Raw genomic sequence first — 21,653 nt, forward strand, 5'->3', positions numbered from 1 at the left:
AATTTTCAATACAGAGGGACCATTACTGATACCATGTTAACAACAATAAACACAACACATAGACAATGCACAACACAAATATTACATTACAAACAAATGTTGAAACCTCACTTTTTGCTTCAGTTCTGTTAAAGTGAAACCTTATTTTGAAGGAATTCCCTTGATGCTAGCATTGCAATACAGTAATTGAATTGTTTCTTCAAGGGCAACAACCAAACAGTGACCCTACTGGGCTAATAGAAAACAGCCACCAATCTTAATCATATCAGTTGATAATGAACATCAGTGGTACTGCATACATAGAACACTTTTTTGGTGATTTGAAAACAGTCAACGCGTTTCGAACCCTTCCGTTTTTTCTTTTTAGGGCCCTTCTCAGGACTCCAAACACAAAAGAACTCTTTTCTTGTAATTTAAATACAAAATCAATTTCCACCTTTTTATTACACCGCTATATCCGAAGGGGCAATCGTTCTCATATAATCAATCTACGAGAGCGCCTTCTCTCTATCCGTTGCCATGTACCCTGTTTTTATCACATTCGTTTGTCTCGGCCAAAGCATATGTTCATCTACAGAGCAGTTGCGCAAGGTGGTGTATTCAGGAAATGGGCATAAAACTACAACCACTTTCCACTCAGCTTTTTTATTGGCTCCTGTCCCTGTCCTTTGTAAACTGTGACTTTTCACTGGTCAACCGACTCCGTAGTCCCTCTTTGTCTCTTCTTGTAACCTCCCATGAGGACACCCCGTTTTACAGTGACCCTACTGGGCTAATAGAAAACAGTCACCAATCTTAATCATATCAGTTGATAATGAACATCAGTGGTACTGCATACATAGAACACTTTTTTGGTGATTTGAAAACAGTCAACGCGTTTCGAACCCTTCCGTTTTTTCTTTTTAGGGCCCTTCTCAGGACTCCAAACACAAAAGAACTCTTTTCTTGTAATTTAAATACAAAATCAATTTCCACCTTTTTATTACACCGCTATATCCGAAGGGGCAATCGTTCTCATATAATCAATCTACGAGAGCGCCTTCTCTCTATCCGTTGCCATGTACCCTGTTTTTATCACATTCGTTTGTCTCGGCCAAAGCATATGTTCATCTACAGAGCAGTTGCGCAAGGTGGTGTATTCAGGAAATGGGCATAAAACTACAACCACTTTCCACTCAGCTTTTTTATTGGCTCCTGTCCCTGTCCTTTGTAAACTGTGACTTTTCACTGGTCAACCGACTCCGTAGTCCCTCTTTGTCTCTTCTTGTAACCTCCCATGAGGACACCCCGTTTTACAGTGACCCTACTGGGCTAATAGAAAACAGTCACCAATCTTAATCATATCAGTTGATAATGAACATCAGTGGTACTGCATACATAGAACACTTTTTTGGTGATTTGAAAACAGTCAACGCGTTTCGAACCCTTCCGTTTTTTCTTTTTAGGGCCCTTCTCAGGACTCCAAACACAAAAGAACTCTTTTCTTGTAATTTAAATACAAAATCAATTTCCACCTTTTTATTACACCGCTATATCCGAAGGGGCAATCGTTCTCATATAATCAATCTACGAGAGCGCCTTCTCTCTATCCGTTGCCATGTACCCTGTTTTTATCACATTCGTTTGTCTCGGCCAAAGCATATGTTCATCTACAGAGCAGTTGCGCAAGGTGGTGTATTCAGGAAATGGGCATAAAACTACAACCACTTTCCACTCAGCTTTTTTATTGGCTCCTGTCCCTGTCCTTTGTAAACTGTGACTTTTCACTGGTCAACCGACTCCGTAGTCCCTCTTTGTCTCTTCTTGTAACCTCCCATGAGGACACCCCGTCTTACATGTGTTGTTACATCCTAGGTTTTAATTACAGTCTCAGAGCACTATTTTCCTAAAAGGCTTCGGGCAGGACACACTCTTGGTCGTAAGAAAAGCTGGCAGTGGTTACTTTACTGACTAGCACATCTCACATTCATATGAGACCTTCTATAAATGACTCTTCATCAGCTCCACACAGACTACACCCGAATCCAGAATTAATATAATAATTATTTTGTCAAATTTCAAACTTACTAATTTTATATATGGACATAGCTATTTGAATGCAATTGTGGGACTGTCTTGCGTGCAATGCATTATGGGTAGGGTGGATTTACCATATCTTCTGCAGGGTGCAGTACCATATGTGGGTCCCATGGGACCTCTTTTGGCCACAAATGGTACTGCACCCTGCCCCATGGCTAGTTAAAAAACATTGCCATTTATAATGGCAATAACTTCAACACCAACAAATGCAAGACCGATTACATTTCCAATGCAATAGGTCTCACATTTGTTAAAGTTAGAGCTGTTGTAGTTGAAAATGACAATGTTTTTTACTTTTGCTTTTTCATACCATTGGCAATAGGGCTATGGAAATATAATAACTCTGCTGCAAATAAAAAACAAAAGTAAAAAACTGTTATTTTCAACACTAACAGCTATAACTTTAACAAATGCGTGACATATTGCATTGCAAATGCTTGTTATTTTGTTGTTGTTTGGTGTCCCACACAATGTCACCTTTGATGTTCGTGGGGCCATCAGATTCACCCACCATTTTAAGTGGTATTGGTTTCAAGACTTTCTAAAATAATTGCATCCAGAGATTCGCTGGTGGTTTCATACTTTGAAGCCAGACAGTAATGCAAAAAAGACATGCATGACCTTTTTGTAGAGACTCTAGTTTCAGAGATCGAGGAAATGAACTTTATGCCAAACTATTCTATCTGTATTTTAAATCGGTAATGCCAGGTTGTTTGTCGTTTTTTGCTTTTGGAAAATATTTTTGTGGTCTTTAGACACACAGGTTTCCATGGTTTAGTTCTAGGTGAATGCTGTTTTGAGGAGGAGTTGATTTGTGGAGAACCGTCTAATTCATTAAATGGAGTAGCAAATCCGAAGATTTTCTATGGCGACTGCGTGTTAATTCATGTATGTTTTGAAATGGATTTCGGCCAAGCACAGCGTCTCCTGATGATGTTTGAAACATGCTGTCCGTGTGGCTTTCATTTTTATACTGTATTGTAGCTAGGAGCCCATTTCCTTGATTATTCTAATATGCCATCCATACTAAATCAATTACAAGGTCATCACCTTAGCTCTCTCCTTCTGTACCCCTGTCTTTCTCACACCTCCCACCATGGCCCCTGATCTTCCCTACTCTCCCCTGTGGCCCTTCCTTGACAAGTTTATTTATTATTGTCTAAGCCTCTGTGCCAACAGCTCTATCGCTAGAGCAAAACGGAGCAGGCAGAGAGAGCATCCCTGGCATGTACTCCTGCTCACCAGGAATGGGCCGAAATACGCTGCCCTATCTTCACCCAAGCTGTGGGTTCAGAGTAGAAGAGCCTGATAACAGTAGGGGTTTTGGGCCGAGGGGGGTTAAACAATAATTCACGTACCTCCGCGTCGCCTCCCACTACGTTAATCTAGAGGTATCAGTACCCTCTTTCTCCTTCAGGTAGTTGGATAGAGCAGTATTCGTCGTTTCCCTGAATACCTGATCTTCTAGCATGGTCTGCTGTAGTCGCCATGAATGGACTGGTGAGCCCGGTGCCCCCCAATTGAGGTGTAGTTGGAGCTGGGTATGGTCTGAGAGTGTCTTCACCAAATACTTGGTGTTCACTGCCTGCAACTGAGTGGTATGATGGCAAAGAATGCGGTCCAGGCACATGTGGCGTTCGTGCAGTGGTGAGTAATAAGAATATTCTCTGGTTCCTGGATTTAGGACACGCCAGCTATCCATCAGGGACCAATGCGTGCGCCTTTGGGACAAACCAGTGATGGAGGCCACCACATGGGAGGTCGGCAGAGGAGGATGTGAGCAAACTAGCTGCGGGTGTAAGACGCAATTAATGTTCCTGACAATGATCCAAGGGAAACCCCATCTTGTTGGAATGACAGAGTGGCATGCCAGGAAGGCTTGATGCACCACATTTGGTGCATATATGCTCCCTAACAAGGGGGTCTGCCATCCAATTGACCTTCCACTAGAACATAGCGTCATTCGGGATCTATTTTCATGGCTACGCATCTGAAGGGCACTGTGAACCTAACCCATATAAGGGCACTCCTAGCAAAGCCTGAATATGTGGTGCTATAGCATTGACCACACCAGCGTTTTTGTGGGTATGCATCTTCCCCTTTTAGATATGTGGGTTTACTGGATAAATGCGATCTTGGCATCACTGTCTCTTAATGTATTGCTGTACTGTATGTCTTTTATGCGCTGTCCCCATGCCCTGGACGTTTCATGTTATGAACTGCATCCTAGCCATAGTGTCCACTCTGGGGAGAGTATCTTTGACTCTCTGGATCTCCCCCACCCCTTCCAGTGTTGCTAGCGCAGGGGCTGGGCAATTCATGGGACTATTTAAAAAGTCTCACTGCATGGCTGTGCAAACAAGAAAAAACTCACTCCCAAGTCCCAGGGTGGCCTAGCAACCTCCATCTGCCCAAACAGCAACAAAGTCCCATTGGTGTGAATCTCCGGGTTGTGTATCAGTTTAAAGAACATCTTCTGAGGAGATTATAGGTGGGGTGGCCAGCCTGCCGCGGCCAGCTGTCACGCGGCCTGCTCCGGTCCGCTGACACGCGGCTATGAAGCAGTTCGGCTGGTCACTATAAAGCAGGAAGGGGGGGTGGTCTTTCTTCTCGATCAAGGTCAGGACTGGGAGTCATCTGGAAAAGTTCCGCTAGACTTGGTGGTCGGTCAAAAGCTGTGTGTGCAGCTGCCATGCATGTGGAGTGACGCGCTGCTAAGCTTGTCGTCCATCTGCAGGAAGGCCGTCAGGCGTGTGTACCCACTCATCCATGGGGTTGGTGGGCGACCTCTGCATGCAGCGCCACATGTCTTACCTTCAGGGAGTTCAGACCTTACTCTCTGCTGCCTGCCGCTTGACTTCTGCCAGTTCCACCATCGCAGCACTTCCCGCTGAAGTGCTGGAACCTGCCTCAGAAAGTGTATCCCCAATTCACAACAGTCTGGACTGACGGGAAGCACCTCTCCACCCACAAATTGGTGGCAGTCAACAGTGCCTGGATCAGTTCCTCCCGGGCATGGGCCGGCGTGGGGTGCCATTGACTCCTACATCTCCATTTCTGGTGACTGGTGTCTGTAACCCCGCCGAGATGTGTTCATCTAAGTTTGTGATGTCGACGTAGTTGGCACTGAGGATCCATACTGCCGTTGCACCACCCAATCCCAGGCGTTCGATGGTTCAGTGACGCAGGCGCCACTGCGCTTGCCTGCCACGTTTCGGAGACCGCCTTTGAGTCCGAGCTTTCCGCACCCTCAGAACAGCCAACAATATGGGGATTGGACCGCCCCTTGAAGTCCTGTGCCCTGCTCTCAGGTTAGTGGACCTTAGCAGTGAAGCACTTGACCTGCACTTCTAGGTCAGATACTGTGGGCTGGAGAGTGTCCAACGAGCTTTCTGCTTTGGTGACGTGGGTGGTAAGTTTCCTCTGGTCATTGCGTAACAGGCCCAGTTCCACTATCAGTGCATCGACTCTGCCCTGTAAATCTTGTCTAGTTTCTGCAATGGCGGCAAGTATTTTGACCAACTTAGCGTCCGCTTGCACTGTTGGCGGTCCCTCTTGCAATGCCGTCTGGTCTACCGGATCATTGGTCCCAGCATATGGGCACCTCACCGGCTATGAGCCCCCTGCCCCTGGTCTCCCCATATCAAGTTTGTATGTGTCGTCCTCTGCACAGCGGGCGGCAGGGGTTCAGGGCGGGCAGAATCTGGGGGAGGTGGGGTACCCTCCCACTGCCATGTGGCTCGCTCTGTTGGTAGACTCCGGCTGTGTCCAAAACTTTGCAGGCCTCTTCAGAGTGGTCAAGTCAGGCTGCTCATTTCAGGCAGGGGAAGGGCCCTCTGGGCCAGTGCCATCAAGAGTGGGTTACGGCCGATGTGTAGAGCAGGCCGATCTCGCAGTCACAGTGGCCCTGGCAGTGCATACTCCGAGTCACACAAGACCAGTCCCTGTCAGCAGAAGCCTGGTGAGAAATCTGGTTTCTGCATACCGGAATAGGGAGGCGTGAAGCTAGTCTTGAAATCGGTAGTCTGCTGCCTGACTCTGGAGGTGTAGCATGTATGGCAGTCCCGCTTCTCACCGTCAAATGGCTCGTGTACAGGCCTCGCCGGTGGGTGTGGGCCAGGGTGTAGTGCTTAATGCCCGAGGTCTCGGCAGCCCTAGAAACGCTCTGTGGATGCTGCTCGTCCCCGAGGCATAATCCTCAGTTCTGACAAAGGCGAAGATGGCGGCAGATGGTTTCAGATCGTGGGTCGCCTGCCTGGTTGGAAAAATCATCTTGCAGCGGCTAGCCATGCCCCTCTCCGTAACAAACAACAAACAGTTTGTATGCTCTCTCGACATAATAATGTCCTTGCCCCTCTACTGGGACACAGTAACTTCCCATCAGTATTACTTCAAACTGACTTTTGATGCTCTACAGTCTACACCATTACTCGTTCAATCTGTTCCTCCACCATAGCTTTAGCGCTCAGACAAGACCAATCAATCATTTGTTCATAGTTAGTATGCTTTTATTTGTGTTTACAACAAGAAAATGTCCCAGTGGAGAACAATTAAAACGGATAAATCAATACAAGAATTAATCAGTTGTATCTAAACAAAGGCTTCACCATACAGTCTTTCCAAAAATGAATGTTATTTTATTTCATCACGATGTTGAGATTAATCAATTTATAAAGTACAAAACAAATCCTACATGAATATTTTTAGAAGATTAGGTGCACAGAGGGTTGAGGTGATAAGTGCATGGGAAGGATTGTGAGGAAGGACCGTAGTGCGCGTATATACACATAAGAAGGGGAGTGGGCACCAGTAAAAACCGCTATATTGCTTCGGGCTGTGACCGGTAACTCAGCTAACGATCACCGGTCATGCCAGCAGCCCGAAGCCACAGGTTACTGATCAACCTGGGGCCTTCCTTTGTTTTGAATACTACGATCAACTATGAAGAAATCTGAGAGCCTATAGAGCCCAGTTTTCCTAGTCACAGCCAGAAGCAATATAGCTGTTTTTACTGGTGCCCAATCCCCTCCCGTCACTTTGGTCCTGATGAAGACCCCTCCCACAAGGCGAAAAACTGGCTGTTCCTTCTAGGGGTCGAAACGCCGACACTTTTTAAATTATTTTGTCACATATATGACAGAGAATGTATATCTGCAATTATGTTATGATTTGACATTTTATGCATCTGGCAGGAAACGGTCGGGATAGTTTGGTATTAATTTTCTGATGTGTATATAAATTGATTAATCTTAACATCGTGATGAAATAAAATCACATTCATTTTTGGAAAGGCTGTATGGTGGTGCCTAACTTTGTTTTAGATACGACTGATTAATTATTGTATTGATTTATCTGTTTTAATTGTTCTCCACTGGGACATTTTCTTGTTGTACCAGTAGTCACCCAGGGCCAGTGGCTATTGGGTTGCCCCATTGCTACATAACTCTTTATTTGTGTTTAGTTAAAATTCCCCGTTTTCAACCCCCCTGGCAAAAAACAATGAAGGTAACAAAAACTGTGATCTTCGATTTGTCTTTTAATCTTATCTGAGGAATAACGTCCACCTCCCTACAGCCTTTCACCCCCTCCACTCTGCACGCGGATGTATAAAGTGTGTAGCTTGATACAAGTAACGTCCTCTGGTTTTTACTAAGGGTATTCATGTTATTACTAATTAGTACTCCTTTCATTGGTTTTACTGGTGTGTTCTCGCTCAGCCTCTTCCAGCGTTATGCTACTTTTAAAAATGGACTCGAAGAGGAATGTATTTTTCCGAGTTGTGTTGGTCTATAACCCATGTGTGCAAAATAGTCTTTTCCATTACTTGGAGTTTCGTTTTCCACTCTAAAACATGTAAGCAGATGTATGGATAGTTTTGAGCTACTGGATGGATTTATACTAATCTAAAACAGGAGTATGTTTCTTTAATAAGGGATATTTTCATGTCCCATTCTGTTCAGCATGTTTGAGGTGAAAAAAATCTACCTGTAGGATTTCAAAAACGAAGTGCAGCCTTTCGGACCTCTCTTGTAAATGTACCTGCCACTCGACCAATCTGCACAGACTTAAATCTGAGTACTCTCTGCACCTCTTCCATCCCTGGCCACTGTATCACGTGGGAGCTCTACAGCACAAGGATCAGCGCCATGCACTCAGGCTTCCTTCCCAGCCAGGTAATCCCCTGTGCCCTTGCCCCTACCACCACAATCTGATGGCACCCAATGTCCCCCTGTACCTACCACCACAATCTGATGGCACCCAATGTGCCCCTGTCCCTACCACCACAATCTGATGGCACCCAATGTGCCCCTGTCCCTACCACCACAATCTGATGGCACCCAATGTGCCCCTGTCCCTACCACCACAGTCTGATGGCACCCAATGTGCCCCTGTCCACACCACCACAATCTGATGGCACCCAATGTGCCCCTGTCCACACCACCACAATCTGATACCACCCAATGCGCCCTGGTCCACACCACCACTGTCTGATACCACCCAATTTACCCCGGTCCACACCACCACAATCTGATGCCACCCAATGTGCTCCAGTCACTACCACCACAATATGATACCACCCAATGTGCCCCGGTCCACACCACCACAATCTGATACCACCCAGTGTGCTCCGGTCCCTACCACCACAATCTGAAGCACCCAATGTGCCCCTGTCCCACCCACCACAATCTGATATCACCCAGTGTGCCCCTGTCCCTACCACCACAATCTGATACCACCCAATTTACACGGGTCCACACCACCACAATCTGATGCCACCCAATGTGCCCCTGTGTGCAGATTTACGCTTTATGGAGATTTTTTTTTTTTAATTCATCATCCAACTCTCTAAGTAATAGAAAACTCATTTCCAATGGGCTCATTGTTTTGAACTATAACTGAAGCGTAGCTATACATGTATGTAAAGATATATAGGAGTGCAGATTTTACCTATCTTGCGCTTGTTCATTGTATAGTGTGCATGGGTTAACTTTATAGAGACTGTGCCACGAATATTGCTACTGGGACCATGGCGCCGTAGTAATTATTGGGGTTTGCAGTTAAGACACCTCCAGCTCAGACCTGAGACTAGAAAATAATGCATTGCGTATAACATCAGCATTGACCTTGCAATGAATACTGTAACTGTAATGCTACTGGTTTCTTGTAATCAAAGTAATTCTCATTGTTGTCTGTATCTCGTATTTTGAGTCTGTTGTGAAACCAAGTAATTCTGTGTTTCTTCTTCATCCTACCGGGTTTATCCTAGGGCATACTGTTTCATAAGAGGAAGAGCTTCAAATTAAACTAGAATTTCAGAGTTATGGCTATTAAACCTGCTCCTGTGATGCTCTAGATTTCTTTGATTGCAGCCTAATGCACATAATATGCTCCACTTGTAGCTTATTGTACAAATTATTCCATTAGTCCTATTTTTAGGTTGAAGCCTACTGGACAGTGCTAAGGACATCTGGGGACGTTCAGAAAGCTGGCCTAGGAATGCATTACGTCCATTCTATGACACTCCACTCTAAAACACTACGACCCGTCATGTCACTCGACTCTACACCACTCCAATCTATGTCACTCACTACACAACACACACTACACTCTGCTTCTCCACTCCACCCCACTCCAATCTACCTCCACTCCATTTCGCTACAATATACCCCATTCTACTCCACTCTGCCTCAATTTACCCCACCCATCTCTTCCCCACTCTATTCCTGCCTACTCCACTCCACTACAATTCAGTCTGCTCCATCCCACTTCAATCTACCCCACTCCAGTGCAATCTAATCCACCCACTGCAGACTACCCCTACTCCACTGCAATCTAATCGACTCCTCTGTCTACCCCACTCTACTCAATCTACCCCACCCAATCTAACCAAAGTATCCCCACCTCACTCCAATCTATCCTACTCCACCTAATTCTACAATACTCCAGTCTACTCCACTCTACCCCAGTCAAATTTACCCCAACCACTCCAAACACCACTTCAATCTGTTCAACTCATCTCCACTTCAATCTACCCAACTCCTCTCTGATCTACTCCACTCCAATCTGTAACAGTTTACCCCTCTCCACCCTACCACACTCCTCAGATCTACTCCACTCCAATACACCCCAATATACCCCTCTCTAATCTACCCCTTTCCACTCCGCTTCAAACTACCCCACTCCAGCCCACTCCACTCCAAACTACTGCACCCCAATCTACCCTACTCTTATTCATCAAATCTACCTCACTCCATTCGTATCTACCCCATTCCACAATAATCTACCGCACTCCACTCTTTCCCAATCTCACTCCTTTCCGATCTATCGGACTCCACTCCCACCCACCCACTCTACCCAGCTCCACTCTACCCCAATCTACCCCACCACACAAATGATCCTATTCCAATCTAACCCACTCCAAACTACCCGCACTCTATTCCATTCTACCCTACAAAAACCGACCTAATCTACCCAACTTCAATCACCCCACTCTACTCCACTTCAATCTACTCCACTCCAATCTACCCCACTCCACTCTACCCCACTCCACTCCAATCTACCCCAATTCAATCTGCCACTCAAATCTACACAACTACTGTCCACCCTTTTCCACCCCACTCCAGTCCACCCTTTTCCACCCCACTCCAATCTACCCCACTTCATTATTCCCCAACCATTCCCCAACCATTCCCCAACCCATTATTTACCACTCTACTCTACGGCAATCTACCCCACTCCACCCCCCCCCCCCACTAACCTTTAGCCATGCTGAACAGCAGCCACAATGGTGTACAGCGTGGCTAAAACACCTTGCCAAAGCCAATAGCTTTTGCATAGGCCAAACCTATTGGCTTTGCCAATGCTTGTTTTATTTCTTTGTTTAGAGGTTGCCAAAAGTGAGTTATTGTTAAGATGGTATTTGTTTTGTTGCCATGAGTGTTTTTTATTTTTGTAAAGTGCACCAACTCTCCTCTTTGTTACTTTTGTTTAGAGCAAATGACCGAGGAGTGAAAAAGTTAACAGAATGGGAGGCTAAAGTCCAGTTGATGGGTAATTAGCTATTTGTAACCTTATTCTGTTTCTACTCCAGTTCTATGTTGTAATGAAATTAGAGGGGGCTTCGTTTTAAAACCATTTTTAACTGTATGTAGCTTGGTTCACATCTCTTATTTGGACCTATTGCATGCAACCGTCTAGGTCCAAATACATACTCAGTGGTCTTCCTCCTTGCTTCACCCCTTTGAATGATTGTTGGTTGATCTGTGGGTCAAACAGTGAGTGGAAAGCTTTGGGTGACCATTTCTGAGAGCGAAAGGGCCTTTGCCCCAATTTGCTATGTGGTTGGCGTGTAGGACTTTAAATTTGATGCTGCCACTAGCAGGGAGCCAGAGGATATCTTAAAGCGCAAGCTTACGTCTTTTAAGCCCCTGACTGACTGTTTGGTTCCATAGTCTTTGGAGCCTGGCAGTGAGTTTTTGTTGGGGTACCATAGTAGATGAGTGGTGTTTAGATAAGGGCAGTTTAACTCTGTGATTGGTGTGTAGTAGTGAGAGGATTTTCAAAAGCAGAAATATATGCGAATGTATGCCCCTTGCCACTAAATTGATTGGGATACGAGAATGAGAGGTCTGCCTTGAAGAAAAAAAATCTGAAGCCCTAATTTCTGGTGAGGTGAAGGGTTTGGTTCCATGGCTTGGGTGGCTAAACATATGGTAGTGAAAAGGACTTGTCACTTTGTTTAAGAGGATCTGGGTCTTGGCACCATTAAAGTCCAGGTAGCTTCATTCACTGACCTCTGATTAACTGGAACGAGAAATATATTGGTTGGTTTCTCTAGCCCGTTATCCAAGGAAAATGGATTTGTGTGTTATTGGTGTAAATGTAAGGGTTCTTCTGGTGCTGTTCAAGCAACTGAGCCCAAGTGTATACGTAGACGATGAAGTGAAAACACAATGGAGATCTTTGAGTGATGCTTCTGTCCACTGGATATGTGGAGGATTGGAATAATCAAGTCATAACTGTGGTTGGAGAGCAATGAATGGATCTTTTGCAGCACAGTACCTGGTGCAATATTCCAGCTTCTTAATTGGGACTGCATGGTCTAAATGTTGTCGGTGGGAGGCCAATCCAATTGAGGGAAGTTTAGTTGTACTTATCCAATGAATAAGTAACTCTTGCCGCTTTAATCATGACAGTTTTTGTGCCCATGGAGAAGTTGGTTAATTTTCACATCTTCAAGTTTGTCTCGTCGTCATAGTTGCACGGATTTTCTGCTAAGTAGTCTGTTGGAGATAGGATGGTAGTAGCCAATATTTTGGGTCAGCAGATGGTACATACCTTATACATTCATCTTAGTAAAGTCCATTGTTCAAATAAAACACACAGTAGAGTATTTATCAGACATTTTTTGCAAGATTGCAGTTTTTCTCATTCATGTCATACATGTCCTATGCATCCTAACATAGTTTTTGTATTTATCTAATTTCTAGCTGCCTCCGAAAACCTCGAGTAATAGAAGAAGCCACTGATGCAGAAAACATGGAGAAAGAGAAAAGGATCAACAAAGGCGAGGAGGATGAGATGGTAATTAGTAAAATAGTCCAATTTTGCTTTGATTAAAGTACTAGTTTGAGTTCTCCTCAGATCTGTCATATGTGTCCTTGAAGAACAAATAGGAGAGCTGGGACTGTGAACGGGCGTCCTTGTCCGTTGGTAAGTATATTGTCGCAGGGATTCCGTTCTCATACATAACTGTGCATAGAGACTTGGAACCTCAGTGAATTAGGATGAACCAAAACTCACCTTAGTACCCAAAATCCCCTACCAGACTAGCTACAGTGTCTCATTGGTTATCAGAAACTCCCAATGCTTAGACAAACCAGAACATGGACTTAGTACACCTCAGGTAACGTGGAACACATGAACACTCTTTCGTTATACAATCATTTCAATCCAGAACAACGAGTAAATGAGGACGCGTGCATATTTGAAATGTTTATTCACTAATGCAGTGTTCTCAAACTCAGTATCTTAGCTAATACAAGCAAACATACTATAAGAAACAAAGTAATCAGCATAGTCAGTCGTCCATAGAACACAAAAGGTGAAAGCATGGTAAAATGCTAAAACGAATAGGGTTCAGTAACACCTAGTTCTCACCCTCCCTAGCTAGTATATTATATTATATCTAGGAAGGTCTCTTTGGGTTTTTAGCAGGGCGGCCCCATACCTCAAGATCCTAGTGGTAAGGGATCACATCATCTTCCACCAGCTGTCTGCATGCGAAGCACCATCAAGTGTGTTATGTATGCTCTGTGCAAAGCCATATAAAACACGCCTAAAGCCAGGATTTGCCCGCAGCTGCATGTATGTTATGTCTAGGAACGTGGGAAGATCAGACCTCACAACAACCACTGTGTTGAGATATCCTTGAAGGTTTCAGCACTCACTGTACAGACACTGCTCACCAAGCAAGGCTGATATCAGAGTAACAACATATTATTCTCGCGTGAATCAAAATATTCTACTAGGCTCAAAGCTAAAGCAACAGCTATGTGTCGTGTGCAGAAGCAGCAGAAAGGTAAAATGGCGTTTAAACTCTTAATAAGCTCATGCTATTTTAACACAGCATATAGGCAAAGTATATCTATATGACAATATAGAAACAGCTTGGACGGACCAATCTAAATGGCTATCCAACACTGCATTGCCTGGCACGACAAGGGTTTGTTAAAAGAACCCTCACACACCAACCTAGTTGGTGTCCTGCTTTACCAGCAGGTTCCCAGCTGAGTAGCCGAATGCTACCCGGCTGTGCTGCGACACCTGGTTACAGTGGAGCTGTTTTTTGTGTTAATGTGATGAAGTGGTGTAATATAAAAATACCTCAGGGATTCTAACTGATAATTACTTTATTCCCAGTGGCCCAGGGTATGTTTAAAAACAATGAGTGGATAATGTATGAAGACTAATTATTGTGTCTTACCAGAGATAATTAAGACACAATCATTAGTCTTAAAACATTAATCACTCATTGTTTTAAATAGAGGCGGAGAGAGCAGTGTTGAGTGACGCAGAGTGAAGTGCCACGAAGGGGAGTGGGGCAAAGTAGAATGGAGTGGTGGAGGGTAGAGTGGCGTAGAGGCATAGAGTGCAGTGGTGCATAGTACAGTGGCATAGAGCAATAGAGTGCAGTCTATGCCACCCTACTCAATCAATCAATCATTGCATTTATATAGCGCACTACTTACCCAGAGGGTCTCAAGGCGCTGGGGGGGGGGGGGGGGGGGGGTGGGGGGTGTCTGCTACTGCTCGAACAACCAGGTCTTGAGTTGCTTCCTGAAGGCGAGGTGGTCCTGAGTCAGGCGGAGGTGGGTGGGGAGGGATTTCCATGTCTTGGCGGCGAGGTAGGAGAAGGACCGTCCCCCTGTGGTGGCTCTACGGATGCGGGGGACGGCGGCGAGGGCGTGGCTGGTCGATCAAAGCTGGCGTTTGGGAGCGTAGAAGTTGAGGCGGCTGTTGAGGTATCCTGGGCCTTGGCTGTGTAGGGCTTTGTGTGCGTGGGTGAGGAGACGGAAGGTGATTCTCTTGTTGACCGGGAGCCAATGCAGATCCCTCAGGTGTCCGGAGATGTGGCTCCGACGGGCGATGTCCAGGATGAGTCGTGCTAAGGCGTTCTGGATCCGCTGGAGTCTCTTCTGGAGTTTGGCGGTGGTTCCAGCGTAGAGGGTGTTCCCGTAGTTCAGACGGCTGGTGACGAGGGCCTGGGTGACCGTCTTCCTGGTCTCGGTGGGGATCCACCGGAAGATCTTACGTAGCATGCGCAGGATGTTGAAGCACGACGAGGAGACCGCGTTGACTGTCTGGTCATGGAGAGGGAGGAGTCCAAGATGAAGCCCAGGTTGCGTGCATGGTCTGTTGGTTTGGGTGCGCCTCCTAGGGCGGGAGGCCACCAGAAGTCGTCACAAGCGGCGGGTGAGGATCCCAGGATGAGGACTTCCGTCTTATCTGAGTTCAGTTTCAGGAGGCTGTTCTTCATCCATTCGGCTACCTCTTTCATCCCTTCGTGAAGGTTGGCTCTGGCGGTGGCGGGGTCGTTGGTAAGGGAGAGGATCAGCTGGGTGTCGTCGGCGTAGGAGATGATGTTGAGGTGGTGCTGGTGTGCGATGTCTGCGAGGGGGCTCATGTAGATGTTGAAGAGGGTTGGACTGAGGGAGGAGCCTTGAGGGACGCCGCAGATGACTTCGGTGGCTTCAGATCTGAACGGAGGGAGGCGGACCCTCTGTGTCCTTCCGGCGAGGAAGGAGATGATCCACTCCAGTGCCTTCTCCTGGACTCCGACGTTGCTGAGGCGTTGTACTAGGGTACGATGGCAGACAGTGTCGAAGGCCGCGGAGAGGTCGAGGAGGATGAGGGCCGCTGTTTCTCCGTTGTCGAGCAGCGCTCGTATGTCATCGGTGACTGCGATCAGGGCGGTCTCGGTGCTGTGGTTGGCACGGAAGCCAGACTGCGAGGGGTCGAGGGATCCGTTCGTCTCGAGGAAGGCGGCCAGCTGCTTGTTGATGGTCTTCTGGATGACTTTAGCAGGAAATGGGAGCAGCGAGATGGGGCGGTAGTTCTTGAGGTCGGTGGGGTCGGCTGATGGCTTCTTTAGTAGAGCGCTGAGTTCGGCGTGCTTCCAGCTCTCCAGGAAGGTAGCGGTGTCGAAGGAGGTGTTGATGATGTCCCGCAGGTGGGGTGCGATGACAGCGTCTGCGAGCTCCACCTTATTCCACAGTCTCCCTTACATGGTCCTGCCCTAGTGATTCATTTAGAAATGGAGATACACCTTTATCTCCATTTATTGATGATGTAACAGAAGCCAGGATGAGGTTATCTCAAAGTACAAGGTTCGAGAGGGAGTGGGCGCGGTTCGGTCAGTTTTTTTTTTCATTCATGATATTTCACGGATAGGCTATTGAGCATGAAACATGCACATTTAAAGGGATCACTGTTGACCATACAAATGCATCTTCTGCTTTTGCACATGGGATTGGCACAAGTAATCTTTTCGGGTTGGATATGCCTTACTGCCTGTGACTAATTGCCCAAATCCATAAAACAACCCTGAAAGTTATAGATAGGACAAAGCAGACTTCGTGGACACCGATACCATTGGGCAGGTCCTTTCCTTGACATGTCATAGAGGTTTGTTGGCAACCGCTTGACTTAGGCAGAAATATTGTGGTGAGTAGGCCACCATTGCTCATAGGAGCCCTGATATCATTGTACACCAATCCTTACCCACCACTTTTCCATAGTACATCAGTAATGTGGTATGAGATGTGCTTAGCAGTCGGTCAACATAAAACCCTGAATTGGTCTGCTAGCGCTTAGAGGGAAAACGCAGAACTGCATATACAGACTGATAAAAGAAAGAAAGTTTCCGTCATTGCGAGACGCCAAAAGGTTGCTAGTAGTTGCTTAAGTGTAATCAAATGAGATTTACTAAACCCCTAGACAAATGATAAAGGCAGTACGTTTTGGGATCGTAAATCAGCCGCATTGCATGCCTTCCGACATTGCAGAATGGTGCATTGTGGGAATTGTAGTCCCTCTCTCAATATATTTAGGTATACCTCACATTTTATGTGGGGAAAAAGAGGACGCTGGAGGAATCGAGTATTCCCCTCCAAAAAGCTGTAACCAATAGCAGCCGCACACTTTCAGAAGTTACCAATTACACAGGCAAGTGGAACTTCAAATCACAGTCAGCCCACTGCTGACAGTGCCTTTACTCGAGTATCCACGGACTCGCATGTCTGTCAGCCATTTTGCAAGAGCTGTAATCTAGACATGGTAGCACATAGAGAATCAGGGCTTTCAATGGGCCCTAATAACACTGCTCACTTCTCACTGGTGGAGAAGTTACGGCATGTTGTCATGCCAGGTGAGCGTTGTAGGGGAAGAAAACTCCTTTTAAAGAGTCATTTTCTCTCAGGATTTCCCTTCTCTTTTTGAAACTCAAGAGCAGCAACATTGTTGTGGTGTCACTAGGGCTTTAAGTGGAAGCTTTTTCAATATTCTATACAAACCATTTGTTGCTGCTCATTTATCTTATGAAACTAACAACCATTGACGAAGCCAATGGTCCTGACTTGTTGTAGTTATGATGTTACTTATTGTATCCTATATCTGGATGCATTGACAGAAACAGCAAAATACAAGTCAGGCGGCACAGTATGCTGGGCACTGATTTTTAGCTTACGTGTTTCTAAGCCAAGCCCTTACATTGGCCACGCCCATTTGAGAGACCCCCCAGTTTTTTCATCCCACTTAAAGCCCTGTAGGGACTCATCGTAAAACCCGAGCCAAGGACCCTGGCGTTCCTGTTGAATGTTTTTTTTTTTTTTTTTAATTTTTTAAAACCTTTATTATAGTAAAGCACACAGCTATTCAGCCTAACATCCCGGAGGCAAGGCAGCAAAGTCTCAGAACGGTCATAGTGCCAAGCGATTCATGACAGAACAATGCAGGTTGTTTTTTATTTTATATACAAAACAGAAACGTGAACAGAAGCGCCCGAGGGCGCAGAAAAGGCAATGGAAGGAGAAATGACTATGAGCCAGTAGGAGGCGTCAGAGGCTAGAGAAGATACGGAAAGAACTGAAGTAGGATGTAGAAAAAAGGGGGGGGGGGAGAAGGAAGAACAGGAGAAACAGAACGTGAGTAACATAGCCGTTGTCAACGTCTACGGTGATAGGTGTTCATCGCGGGGCATCGGTTCAGGTGGCAGACACAAATCACCTCTGTAAGCATTCCAAGCACCCCACACCTTATTCCATGTCTGAGGCCGCCCCCTGGCAGTGTACACAGTCTTTTCACGCAACATACACCAGTCCATGTTGGCCTTCCATTGTACCACCAGGGGGGCCACATTGGATCCCCATTTCTGCGCTATGTCCCGTTTAGCGACCATGTTGCCCAGTGTAGCCCACCGGGTCTGTGCCGTGTTATAATCATTCGGCTCCCAGACATTGAGGAGGCACCTACGCGCCTCCGCAACCAACCCCACTCCAGTCACCTCCCTCATCACTCGGTGTACCCTCTCCCAGTAAGGGGCAATAACGGGACACTCCCACAATATATGCAGAAAAGTAGCAGGGGCTCCGCAGCCACGACGACAAAGGCCATCTGGCGAGAAGCCCATACGCACAAGCCGGGGGCCGGTGACGTACACCCGGTGAAGGATTTTGAACTGGACTAGCCGCAGACGCGAGGAGATGGCGACCTCCTTAGGGGAGGACACAGCACTCTGCCAGTCCTCGTCGTCCAGTTCCAGCCCATCGGCCACCCACTGTTCCCGCAAGCGCTGGAGGAGGTCGACCTGAACATTAATCAGCTTCTTGTAGGACAGAGAGATGGCACTATCCGGCATATGCCCGTCCAATACTCTGTCCTCCAAGGGAGAGCTCTCGGGGATGTCACCCTCCTCCGGTCTGGCGGCGGCTATTGCATGCTTAAGTTGGGCATACCGGAAGAACTCCGTTCCACTCAGTTGGTATTCTGCCTGCAGCTGCGGAAAAGTCTTAACATCCCCCCTGGCCAGCATGTCTTCAACTCTCGAAATCCCTATGAGGTCCCACTTGTCGAAGCCTTTGGTATGCCAGAGCTTGCCTAAAATGTCGGAATCGAATAGAGGGGTGAATTTCGTCAGTCTGCCCTGCCAACCCTGTATCTTATTAACCGTTCGCCACGTGTGGACCGCCGCCTTGGTCGGACCCGTGAGGCTCCGATCGAAGGATCTAGAATAGAGAGCGCGGTAGTAGTTCCCACCTTGCAAGAGCCATCGATCCATAGCATAGCCCGGGCTGTCGACAGGACTGTAAAAACCATGATTGATGGCGGTGAGTTGAGAGGCCCAGTAATACCTCCGCACGTCTGGTAACGCAATGCCCCCGTCGTACCACGGCATGGTGAGCTTCTGGACAGCGACACGAGGCCGACCATCCCAAAGCAGAGCACGCTGCAGGCTCTCAACCTCCCTGAAGTAACGGGCCGGAACAAGGTCCTGAGTATTCTGCAAGGCATACAGGAACCTGGGCAGGGACATCATTTTAAATAATGCCGCCCGGCCCAGGAGAGAGAGAGGGAGCTTACGCCAACTCTCCACATCCCTCCGCAACCGGTGGAGCGGGGGGAGTAAGTTGTGGTCATACCTCGCCTTAGGGCTGCTCGAGATGTAAATCCCCAAGTACTTGAAGCCTTGCCCGGCCAGTTGTATGTTGCAACCTCTGGGGAGGCGCGGCGTGTCACCCTTAAGGATGTAAAGGGAGGATTTGGCCCAGTTAATAATCAGGCCTGAGTAGCGCCCAAACAACCCGAGCACATCACACGCCACGCCACAATAAGCGACTTGCAAGGGGAGGTGAGGTAGAGCAGGATATTGTCTGCGTACAGGGAGACCCTGTCCTCAAAGCCCGGGGACCAGGAGATCCCATGCAAGTCAGGGTGCGAGCGCAGCAGAGCCGCGAGAGGCTCCAGAGCCAGCGCAAACAGTAGCGGAGACAAGAGGCAGCCCTGTCTGGTGCCGCGTTGGAGCGCAAAGGGAGCAGACATGCGGCCGTTAACCGTGACAGCAGCCAGCGGGCTAGCATAAAGAAGTTGCACCCAGCCCAGGAAACCTGGTCCAAACCTGAGTCTTGTCAGCACCGCCCATAGATAGTTCCATTCCAAGGAATCAAAGGCCATCGTGGCATCGAGGGAGGCCAGTACTGCCGGTTCCGTAAGGGTGTGAGCTCTGGCCATAACCCCGTGCAGGCGTCTCAGGTTGAGGGCAGTATTACGGCGAGGAATAAAACCAGACTGGTCCGGGTGCACCAAGTCGCTTATAACCCCGACCAATCGATTGGCCAGCAGTTTAGCCAGAATCTTGGGCTCAACGTTGAGAAGAGAAATGGGGCGATAGGACCTGCGAAGGACACCCTCTTCACGGGCACGGAGGAACATATCTCTCAAATAAGGGGAGATCACATCCGGCCGAATCTTGTATAGTTCAACCGGTATGCCATTGGGTCCGGTTGCCTTGCCCGCACGCAGAGCGCGGATCGCCAAAGCAATCTCGTCCGCAGTGATGTCCCGGTCCATATCTGCACTGTCTTCCTCCGAGAGGCAAGGAAGGTCTATCGCCGAAAGGAATTCAGACGAGTCGGCCTCGGAGCGGTCCGAGCCGGAAGTATAAACACCCCGAAAATAGTCCGCAAAAGACTCAGCGATGGCACTCGGGTCAGTGACTACCACTCCGTCCTTGCCCAGGATCTCCGGGACCACCCGGCTTGCCATCTCCCGCCTGTCTAACCAGGCCAGCAGTTTACCAGCCTTATCCCCAACATCATAGATGCGGCCCTGTTGCTCCTTCGCCAAGGGCAGGGCTGCGTTCGTGGCGAGATCGTGATACTCCGATTGTTTCAGAGAGAGTTCGTGCAGGAGAGAAGGGTCGGGCCCAGGCCCCAAACGGGACTCGAGATCCAAGACCTCCTCCTCCACATGCAGAAGATCAGCATCACGAGCTCGTTTAGCCGCTGCGATGAGAGATAAGGCTTCACCCCGCAACACCGTCTTAAATGCTTCCCACAGGGTGACCGCAGAGCCCACGGATCCCGTATTTTCAGTAAAGTAGAGGCCGATGGCCTTGGCCAGGAGTGCTCGCATGTTATGGTTGCGGAAGTACCAGGGATTCACCGCAGCGGGGCGGCTGGACAGAAGGACACCAAAATCAAAGGAGATCCACAACGGCGAGTGGTCGGATACGCCCCTCGCCAAAAAACGTGCCTCAGAGATGGCAGGCGACTGCGCCGCAAGGGTGAGGACATAATCTAGGCGGGAGCTCCCATGAGCCCCGGAGAGGAACGAAAACTGGCGGAGCGTAGGATGTAATAACCTCCAACAATCCACCAGACCCATAGAGTCAAGGAAGGCCGGCAGCCACGTTTGGGAACCCAGGAGGTCTCTCGGTGGCTGGCGATCAAGAGTGCCAGAGCAGACTGAGTTGAAATCGCCCCCCAGGATCAGTAAGCCCGAAGGCAGGGACAAGATGGCGCTACCAAGGTCCTGGAAGGTGCTAGATTGGAGGCCAGGGGGAACATAAACCGAAAGCAGGGCCAAGGAACGCCCCTCCCATCTTCCCGCCACAGCTGCGTAGCGTCCTCTATCATCAAGTAGTGTGACGTCTATTTCAAGAGGAAGGGACGCACGCACAAGGATGCCCGCCCCCCGGGAGCCCGAGGAGAACCCAGAGTGGGCAACCATTTTGTAACCCTTACGATTCAGGGCCCTACAGGAGTTCCCCACTAAGTGCGTTTCTTGCAGCAGTACAACGTCAGGCATGTGTCTCTTTATCAGCTGGATCACCACCCCTCTCTTTACCCGGTCACCTAATCCATTGACATTCCAGCTAAGCACTTTCAATTTCCTACCCCCCATCCCCGAACAAACCGCCCCACCCGACTCCATCCAACTCAAACGTCAATTGCACATTAAAACACACAGTCCATTGCCTCAAGAAAGAAAAAGAGATAGAACAAACAAACAATAAA

At 47.8% G+C, this 21,653-nt stretch overlaps 1 protein-coding gene across 7 annotated transcripts in view; it reads left to right on the plus strand.

Moving 5' to 3' along the window:
* Positions 1-21,653, plus strand: part of ATP13A3 (ATPase 13A3) — a 486,442-nt gene that overhangs the window by 60,240 nt on the left and 404,549 nt on the right. For 4 of the 7 annotated variants that reach the window (XM_086944284.1, XM_086944281.1, XM_086944283.1 and 1 more), the window contains exons 2-3: positions 11,072-11,130; positions 12,570-12,663. In XM_086944284.1, coding sequence (XP_086800410.1) covers positions 12,619-12,663 — 45 coding nt within the window. In that variant the 5' untranslated portion in view covers positions 11,072-11,130; positions 12,570-12,618. The remainder of the gene's footprint in view (positions 1-11,071; positions 11,131-12,569; positions 12,664-21,653) is intronic. The other 3 variants (XM_086944282.1, XM_086944285.1, XM_086944280.1) reach the window with 1 other exon arrangement.

The sequence above is a fragment of the Lissotriton vulgaris genome, chromosome 11 (genome assembly GCF_964263255.1).
Source record: "Lissotriton vulgaris chromosome 11, aLisVul1.2, whole genome shotgun sequence".
Taxonomy (NCBI): Eukaryota; Metazoa; Chordata; class Amphibia; order Caudata; family Salamandridae; genus Lissotriton; species Lissotriton vulgaris.